The 10,005-nt window shown below is 47.7% G+C and overlaps 1 protein-coding gene across 7 annotated transcripts in view; it reads right to left on the reverse strand.

Annotated features, from left to right (window-relative positions):
- The window catches only part of TSC22D3 (TSC22 domain family member 3), a 67,121-nt gene that overhangs the window by 53,577 nt on the left and 3,539 nt on the right, over positions 1–10,005 (reverse strand). For 2 of the 7 annotated variants that reach the window (XM_017859357.1, XM_017859352.1), the window contains exon 3: positions 8,686–9,111. In XM_017859357.1, the coding sequence (XP_017714846.1) occupies positions 8,686–9,005 (320 nt within the window). In that variant the 5' untranslated portion in view covers positions 9,006–9,111. Of the gene's footprint in view, positions 1–8,685; positions 9,112–9,364; positions 9,566–9,727; positions 9,836–10,005 lie in introns of those variants that run through there. The other 5 variants (XM_017859355.1, XM_017859358.1, XM_017859354.1 and 2 more) reach the window with 5 other exon arrangements.

A 10,005-nucleotide genomic window follows, 5' to 3' on the forward strand; every position in this document is an offset into this window, starting at 1 on the left:
CGGTAAACCCTTTCCCCTGGGTTCAGTCAGCCTGGAATTTCCCCTCCCCACCCCCCACAACTCCCCCCACCCCAGCCCACCCAATAGTTTCTGAACCAACAAGCAGATACAAAAGGAAGAGGGACTTCTGTGACCTGTTCTGGGGCCTCTCCATGCACCACGCAGTTTCCTTAGCAGTGCATTATCAGGTGATAGTGGGTTCCTCCCTGCCACCTCCAAAATGCCTCAAGCCAAACTAAGTCCACTCCAGCTTGCCTGTCTGCTTACATTTACTGCTGAGTGTGGGGCCGGGTCAGGCTTTGCGGCCTGGCATTTGTCTCTGAGCAGACTGCTTGCCTGACACTGGGGAGAGTAGGCTTTTCCTTGGGAAGTATGATGAGCTTGACTTGGTCCCCCAGCAGGCTTCCAAATGCCTGCCCCCAGGGAAGCCTACCACTGAGCAAGCAGAAGTGTGATGCCTCAGTAACCTGGCTCTGTTACATAAGACATGCTAGTTATGAGTCAGGGCCCTCAGGCTGGCCTAGGCCCAGCCTAGTCTGGGAGTGAGGCTAAACGGCAGCACTGAAGGAGGGGTGTCTTGGGAGTGGGGTAAGCCAGGAAGGAGCTGCTGGAGTTGCTTCCTTTCCTCTCACTTCTCACCCCCTTCTTCCTTAGGGATAGCTCTAGCCAATCAACAGCCTAGATAGCATGGAGTGGGAATCCTGGCCAGACCCCTAAGCTGTGAACAGCTGCTCTCCATCTCCCCTGAAGAGAAGATTAGAGGAAGTGGGTTGAATACTCAAGGCTATTCTGTGAGTAAAGTCTTCCTTCGAGGAAGGATGGGGAAGGTCCCTGTGGTGCACTGTCCATAGGCAGGGGCCCGATTTCTGGCTGGACCTATTTGAGGAAAGTGGCTTCCAGGAGAGGAAGGCCAATGGTGAGCCTGGGTCATCAGTGATCCAACCTGCTTCCAGCTCTTGTTTTCCCTTGGGCTAGTGTCTCTACAATGGGAAGCTTCCCATCCAGTCTTCTGTGCTGGCTGGGATCTTACTGCCTCATACACAGTTTCCAGAAGGGCCACAGCTACTTTGGGGCAGGAATTTTCAGCTAGAAGGTACAAGTGAACTTACCTTGCCTACTGATAAAATTCCCTCCTGCCTGGAATAGCATCGAGAAAAGCTTGTTTTCTGCTCTCACAGATCGCATCTTAGCCCCACTCCAACTCTAGTTAAGCTGGATTTCAGCATGGTAGACAGTGCCCTCCAAAAGATATTTTTTCCCTGACCTGACTCTTCATCAAACCTAGGTTGCCCTGAAACTGGGATCTAGCCTTCTGGCCTTCATGGGGCTCCTTCTAGCCCAGGGGATTCTATGGAGAGCCTTCTCTGCCAAAGCTGTGGTGCTACAGCAATGCCCTAACCCTTGTTCCATTATTGCAGACTTTGGGACAACACAGTATGTTCTGGGCCATTATTGCTCTCTTTATTTAAAAGGAAATTTCATCTTTCTGACTCCTGTGGTCATGGAATGCTCTCCCTTGAGTTCACTGAGCACACAAAATACCCCATCAAATGAACCCATGTTTTAGTCTCAACTTAGCACATTGGTTTTTCCAGGGCTCAAGAGGCTATTGCACGACACCAACCAATTGGTTATGTAAACCCAGCCAGCCATGGCAGACTATGACTTTACAGTTATCTTTAGGGATGGCTTACATAAGAAGAAGAGAAAGTTCAGGTAGGAGCAGAATCACAATGAGCCAACAGCGCAACACCACCACCAGGTGCAGACATGGCCAACCTCATTCCTCCCAACCAACCCACCAGTTGAGGGCAAGAATTCTGCAGGGTTCCATCACCCAGGATACCTAGAGGTCTTGGCAGTCTTGGCTAGATACATCCATCTCCATTTTACCCAGACTCCCTGGTCTTCAGGACCTGATCTGGAAAGGAGCCAACCCTCTACCTGGAATGGAGAGCTTGTTGGTTTTTCTGCAAGTGCAAATATAAGCAGGAGTGTTAACCTTCTCTTCAGGCAGGGAAGAAAACTAAGGTCACCCTGGAAAGCATTATTTACTGAGGTGTGGACTCAGTAAATAATAGTCCACTTCTGGCAAAAACTGAGGAGTAGATGAAATTCAAGCTCTGTGCTTCCCACCTTTCTTTAAGAGCATGAACTTTCCAAACAGATCTTTTGAACTCTCATGCTGTCCAGGCCCCATGCTGTAACAGCCCAAGCTAGGCCTTCCATGGACTCCAGCTCCATCTCTCTACCTCTCTCCTCCAAACTTGGCTTTGCCACATTCCAGTCCGTCAGGACCCTGTTCCCAGTGAGCTGTCACCATGACCGGAGGTCTGATAAACAAATCCATACAAAGTAGTTAATGGCAAGTAATGGTGTCACATGTTACTCTTTTAAAAGGTACGCTAGACCTTGGCCATTCATGAGAGATACACACTAAAACTTTTGCCAGTCTCCAACTCATGGATGCAATCTCTAAAGCATGTCATTTCTCCCATAAAACGTCTATTTCCAGGTAGCACCATCACTTCGCTAAACTTTGTAGCTTTCTTTTCATTGTAATCAGTAGCACCAGCAGCTGGCTTAGAGAGGGAGCATTCTCCTCAAGGAATGCCCTAAGACATTTGCTCATTTTATGACAGGTTCCTACGTATGTGTGGACTACGAGAAGCAGACCACAAACTGTGTTGAAAAGTAGGTGCTGGGCAATGCCACTTCTAGGTACATACCCCAAAGAATTAAAAGCAGGGACTTGAACAGATACTTGTACACCAGTGTTCATAGCAGCATTCTTCATAATAGCCAAAAGAGGGAAGCAACCTAAGTGTCCACTGACAGATGAATGGATAAGCCAAAGAGCTATATCCATACAATGGAATTTTATTCAGCCATAAAAAGAATGAAGTACTGATACGTGCTACAACATGGATGAAGTTTAAAACATACTGAGTGAAAGAAGCCAGGCATAAAATATTGTATGATTCCATTTATCTGAAATATCTAAATAGGCAAATCCATAGAGACGGAAAGTAGAATGGAGGTTACCAGAGGGTAGTGGGAGGGGGAAATGGGGAAATGGGGAGTCATTGTTTAATGGGTACAGAGTTTTTGTTTGGGATGATGACAGCATTTTGGGAATGACAATGGTTGCAGAACATTGTTAATGTACCTAATGCCACTGAATCATACACTTAGAAATGGTTAAAATGGCAAATTTTATGTTATATCTATTTTACCACTATATATATGTACTATGTACAATATATACATATAATACATCTCTCTCTTTCTCTTTCTCACACACACACACACACACACACACACACACACAAGTAGATGTGGGGTAGGGCACCAGGCTCACTCATTGGTGAAAGGACTGGTCCCCACATACTAGCCTCCTAACACATGCGATTCACATCTGTGCCTCAGCAAAAAGACAGTTTCTTACAAGTCTGAGTTCTCATGAAGTATCCAAACCATGAATGTTAAGTTTGCAAATGCATTTGTGCTTTTAATGGAGAATGTCCCTTAATCCAAGAATGCCTATTCTTTGTCAGACCACTAGGCACTCAGGAAATAGTTATTTTAAATTACTTTGGGCTATGAAAGGACTTTTGAAGCTTGATACCAAAAGCAAAAATCACAAAGGCAAAGAATGACAGGCTTAACCACACAGAAACCCAAAACCGCTCTACAGCAAGTAACTCCATCCTCAAAATCAAATGGTAAATTAGTTGACAATGGGTTGCAATCTCTAATACAGGGTTTCTCACAGTGTGGTCTACATACCAGCGGTGCTCTGGGAGAGGAATTTTAGATGGTACATGGACAGAGAACTGAATCTTAAATAGTATGAACTTAGGCACTTTACTGCAGCAGGCAGCCACTCAAATCATGCCGTGTGAGTGGCCACCACCTCAGAAGCCAGGTCCAGGAATATACATTATGAAATTACTTGTTCTGAGACTCAGAGAAGCACAAATAATTTTTTGCACAATTTTTTCTTGAAAACCTGATCTCCGAATCTTTATCCTTCCCCTTTGTTACCATATTAATAGGAGTATTAAATGAATTAGCACACATAAAGCAATTAGAAATGTTTGCTATTTTTATCATTTTCTGAGCATTTATGTGTGGGAACCAGTTGGGGCCAGGTCAGAAGCTTAAAGGTAGAATCCTAGGGTTTTTAGAGCCGGAAGGGAAATCGGATTCAGAGTATTTCAGATCACAGTAGCCAGGTATGCTCTGGGGTCAAAGGTAGAATAGAGCTGATTAAGAGGTTTTGAGTAAAATCTTAGAAAAAAATTTGAGGTTATAGCAACAACAATCACAACAAATACTGCCAAAACTCTTGTTCCAGGTTGTTATACTTTACAGGTCAGAAAAATTAAAGAAGGCTCTTCAAATGTCAACTTGGGAAGATTTTTCATATGCTACGTTTAAATTGGAAACTTCTGCTGTTTGCCCAGAATATTCTATCTCCCTCCTAGGTTTTCCAGTATTAGAAACATATTCAAATGACAAGGGGGAGTCCCCTAACAATAGGGTGACCAACCATCTCAGTTTCCCTAGGACTGTTCCAGTTTGAGCATAGGCAGTCTGTATCCCAGGACTGGGATGGTTGGTTTCCCTACCTAATAAGGACATTTTGGAAAGGTTCTGAGCTCACATTTACCTCTGCTTCATAGACAATTCTGAAGTGTTCCAAGAATTTCTTTAGCATTAGTTTAGTTACTGAGTGTTCTTAACAATTCTTTCTTCATAGACAATTCATGCTCTGCTCTTCATTGTGAGGCATTGGGCAAGATACTTAATTTTTTCCAAGCCTCAGTTTCCTTCTTTATAAAATGAAAATGGGTGATAATAGTACCCATTTGGTCCGGTGCAGTGGCTCACGCCTGTAATCCCAGCACTTTGGGAGGCCGAGGCTGGTGGATCATTTGAGATCAGGAGTTCAAGACCAACCTGACTAATATGTTGAAACCCCATCTCTACTAAAAATACAAAAGTTAGCCGAGTGTGGTGGCATGTGCCTGTAGTCCCAGCTACTGAGGAGGCTGAGACAGGAGAATTGCTTGAACCCAGGAGGCGGAGATTGCAGTGAGCTGAGATCGTGCCACTGCACTCCAGCCTGGGCAACAGAGTAAGACTCCGTCTCAAAATAAATAAACAAACAAACAAACAAACAAACCCGTTCCATAGAGTTGATGTAAATATTAAATAAGATTATGCAGATACATTGTGAATGTTCAAGAAGTGTTAGTTATTAATCTATTATGGTTATTAGTTACATAATACAAGATTGAAGGGATGGTGTTTAAAATACACTTCTTCCCCAACCCAATGGTGTACAGGTACCATTTACATACCAATAGGCTGCATGCCCATTCTCACTGATTCATATGTATATACACAATACTATCAGGACTTCCATCAGGCTAGGAGAGTTACTGCATGTGGTTAAAAGGCAGGAAAACAACTTTTAAACATTAATAAGAATTTTCTAGCACAGTATAAAGTTGTGAAATCTTTACAAGGGACCACGTCAATATTTAAGTAGACATCCAACTAAAGAAACCTTTATTGAATATCGGCTGTATAACTAAAAGCCACGGGAAAACCAAGCAAGTAAAATACAGGCCTGCCCTCAAATTGCTTATACTCTTGTGTTCCAAGGAAACCAAGAACGAAGCTGGGAGCCAAGGACAGGTCAAAGCAGACAAACCAGATGTAAATCAAGAATGCGCCCTGCCCCCTTCTTCCTAAGAATATAGGAGGCCTCTCGGCAGAGGAATGGACTGCAGGAGGAGGGGTGGGGAGACTAGCTTCTCCAGCAAGAGAGGCCTTGAAAGTTGACAAAGGAAAAAAGCACCCAACAGGAACCTGAAATGTCAAATCATTAAATTGAATAGAAGTAAAAACGATGACTGAAGTATGATGATAGAAACCCAGGAAATTTAATGAAATAACAAGGGAAATGTCCACTTAGGAGAAGGCTGTCCACCCCACTTATTGGAGAAGCCCCATGACTAGCAATAATGGTCTTCTAGTTTGCTAGTGGAGCATGTCATACTGGGCAAAACCTAAACCGAATTCAGAATCCCCAGTCTCTAAGGTCCCAGTTGTCAAGGAAAACAAGAGGGGATCAGTGGCTCACGCCTGTGATCCCGGCACTTTGGGAGGCTGAGGTGGGCGGATCGCTTGAGCCCAGGAGTTCGAGACAAGCCTGCGCAACATGGCAAGATCCTGTCTCTGTAAAAAAAAAAAAAAAAAAAAAAAAAAAAAAAAAAAAAAATTAGCTGGGTACGGTGGTATGTGCCTGTAGTCCCAGCTACCTGGGAGGCTGAAGTGGGAGGATTGATGGAGCCCAGGAGTTTGAGGCTGCAGTGAACTGTGATCACGCAACTGCACTCCAGCCTGGGTGACAGAGTGAGACCCTATCTCAGGAAAAAAAAAGAAAAAAAACAAAAGGCAAGAGATTGCTTTGTCCTCTTAGAACTATAAGACTGTTACCACAGGACCCTGTTACTCCCCAGCCTTAGCAAAGCCTGAGAGCTTGCTGGTTAGCTCCTCAGTGGTTTTGAATGCTGAGTGAGTTGCTCTGATCGAAGGAGGCAGGGTGCTCACATACATTTTTCCTAAAATTTGTGCTTCTCACTCAACCAATACCTATAACGCCACCCCTTTACATCTCCACCCTGTAGCATTTCAAGGCTTTGCCAAAAACCAAGGGTCACTAAACTCGTATTAGTGGAGTAGATGACAAAGGAGGTATTCCCTTTCCAGAAACCCAAACAACCAGGATGCTCCTGACGTGTGGCACAAGTAAACACTTTGATCTCAGGCTTTTAGCCTCACACTTCCCTCACCCAGGTTTGATCCTTCTAGGCCCAGAACCAGAGGAAGCGTCCCCTCTCACACTTTCCTAAAGCCTGGAGTGGCAGTTTCTCTCCCAGTTGAACAAATGCAAATGCTACAAGCGCTCTTTCCAGGTTTTTCTACTATCCCTCCCCTGCTGCCACTCTCCAACAGAGACAGGCGGGATCCTTAGGAGCCTGTTAGGGCTTTCAATCTGCAGGATTTCAGCATCTGTGGGCTGAATACACTTGTAGTAATCTTTCACCAGAAATGAAGATTCCCTCAAAACCTTTCTGTCTGCAGCCTGGTTTATTTTATTTTATTACTAAAAAAAAAAAAATCAGCCTGGTTTATTTTAGACAATGAGATAATTTGATGCCTAAAGTGAAATAATAGATGAGAAAGGGCTTCAATGGTGTCGAAAATTCCTGAGGAATACGACTTGTTATAATAACACTATAACGAGGTTAGCAGCCCTGCTTGTCTTGCCCAGAACCACTGGGGCTGGGCTGAGGGGGAGGCGATGGTGGATTTGTCTTGGGGCAAGGGAGGCAAACCTGCTCTTAGCATTAAGTGAGGATAGGGCCTGCCTTTCTCGATTGTTTTAAAAATTTCCTATTTGAGCCTGCTTGCATTCCAAATATTTTGTAGGTGCTCAGAATTTCTTATCACTTTGGGCGCATCACCTGCCTATAACCTAGAATCTCAGAGCTAAAAGGAACCTTAGAGAGACTAGAGCGGTCAGGCGACTTGCTCAGGCTCATACAAACAGGTGAAGTCATAACTTGTACTACAACCCAGGTCTCCCATAGTAGCGATGCCTTTCTTTTACATAATCTGTGTTGTTGAGCAAGAATAAATCCTCCCTTATACACTCACATACACATGCTGGTGCCCTATCCTGATGGCACTAAGGACACTAAATCCATGACTGGGTTTCCTGATGTTGTCTGCCCTGCCTCTAAATTGCCTCAGTTGTTCCCAGAGACTGGTTCTTGCCAGAGTGTCTCAAACTGAAGGACAGCAGCCGCCTTGGGTCTTCCCATTGTGTTTTTCCCTCCCTTGTCCTCCCCTTGCCTGCCCAGCAGGATTTCTAGAAAGCATGACCGGTACTCCAACACACGCTTGCAATGACATGGATTCGTCCGCCCTCCTGCCACACATAGTTCTTGAGGCACTCAAGGTGTCCTAGGGTGTTCTCTGGGGTTGCGCTTAGCTTACATTTGAAATTGAAGGCTGTGATCCATGGAGGAGGCGAATCCCTCCCATCCAGAGGCTCAAGAAATTCTCACAAGTCTCTGATTTTTAAAAAATTTCCCCTCCCCCTCTCCCACCACCAACAATTTAATTTGTCTTGACATTTTGCTTGCCCTCACTGTCAGTCAGGGCCATTCAGTAATTTTAAAGCCCTTGCAGTTTCAATCTGCGTTTGCACATTTAGAGATGGGCTTTGGAGAAGGGTAGAACTTGGAACTCAAGAAGACCCCATGGCAGAATCTCCAAAGGGGCTATGGAAATGTATGCATTTGAGGAGGGGATACTTCAGCTACCTCCAAACCATCTGGTGTCTGCCCACCTTCTAGGCCCCAGCGTCCCCATCAGAAAGCCTTTACAGGCACCTTTCAGAATAGGGCTTGCACCTGCCAGGCCTCCCCTCAGCTCCGCGGTACTCCAGGCAACCTCAAGGTCCAGTCACTGCAGCCTGTGAGTCAGACCTCCCCAGTACCCCTCGTGAACTTCCTAGTTGCCCCTTTTGTCAGAGGTGAGGGTGCAGCAGAGGCTGATGCGAGCAAGGACTGAGTTCCCGCCGTGTGCCGAGCCACCCACCTGTGGAAGAAGAGCAGGATGGAGAGCATGGTTTGGTCGATGTTGCGGTTGCAGATGCCCTCGTTGATCAGGTAGCAGGGGTCGCGCAGCACCGGCTCTAGCGAATCCTGCCGCATTATGCTGTTGAGCTTGTCGGTATTGAGGTTCTCAAAGACCAGCTTTTCCTGCAGCTGCCGAAAGTTGCTCACTGTAGGGCTGCCCGGGTTGTTGTTCTCCCCGCTGTTGCCTCGCTGGAGTCCGCTCCGGTGGGCCAGGTCCAGGCAGCAGTTGCAGCAGTCGAGGCCGACAGGTGAGCGGCAGTCGAGCTTGGACTGGGCCATTTTCTCAGGCTCGGAGGTCGCCTGGCCTGCGAGGTCAGGGGCGGCTGGCAGGTGCGAGCCCGCCAGGCTGGCCTGAGGGGACTCCAGGGTGCCTGGAAAAGACAAGCTGTGAGGAAAAGAGTTGGAAATTAGCGCCTAAAGCCAGCCACCCTCGGCTCGGCCCCCTTCTGGCTGTACTGCTCCGGGTGCGAATAGAAACAGCTGGACAAACAGCTCTGAGCGGATCCTTCGGGCTCACTTCCTCCTCTTCCTCCTTCTCCTCCCCCTCTTCTTGAGGCCGGGGCCGCCCCCCTGAGGTGCCACACGCGGCCCCAGCGCAGTCCCAAGTTTCCCAAGTGTGAGCGGGGATTGGGGCGGACCTGTGGAGGCAGGAAGGGCGGGCAGGGCAGAGGGGGAGCCGGGGCGCGCCCTTGCTCCCTCCCTCCTTTGCTCCTTCCCTCCTCGGTTTGCAGGCTCTCCGGTTCTCGGGCTCCCCTGGGCTGTGACGGCTGAGCGGTGGCAGGAGCCGAGAGCGAGTGAGCTAGTGAGCGATCTGCACACCCGAGAGTCAGCACTGGGATATGACAGCATGTAAATTACCCTAGAGGGGCCGGCGGAGGACGCTCCTCCGCCGCTTCTCCGGCGGGCTGGCTGGGGCCCCGAGCGGGCTGGATCCTGCCTCTCCACCCCTCGCCCCGCCCCGCCGCACCCTCGTGCCCTGAAACCCACGCTGCCGCTCGCACCCTCGCCCGCGCTCCTGGGAGCCGGCCCGGCTCTCACTCTCTCGGCGAGCGGGACGCTTCGGTTCAGGCTCTTTCAGCGCTCATGGCGCATCCTCCGCCAGAAATACGCACGCAGCCCACCCGGGCTGCCGTGTCCCCCTAGTGGCCTGGTCTCGCAGGGCTCGAGCTCAGTGTGAGGGCAAATGTCTCTAGTCTCACCTCGAATGGGTCCCCCTACAGAGGAGACGACGCCCTAGAGAGCCCCAAGTGTTGTAGCCTTAAACCACCGCCCTCCAACC

This window comes from Rhinopithecus bieti, unplaced genomic scaffold, assembly GCF_001698545.2.
Source record: "Rhinopithecus bieti isolate Rb0 unplaced genomic scaffold, ASM169854v2 scaffold_50805, whole genome shotgun sequence".
In the NCBI taxonomy this organism is placed as follows: Eukaryota; Metazoa; Chordata; class Mammalia; order Primates; family Cercopithecidae; genus Rhinopithecus; species Rhinopithecus bieti.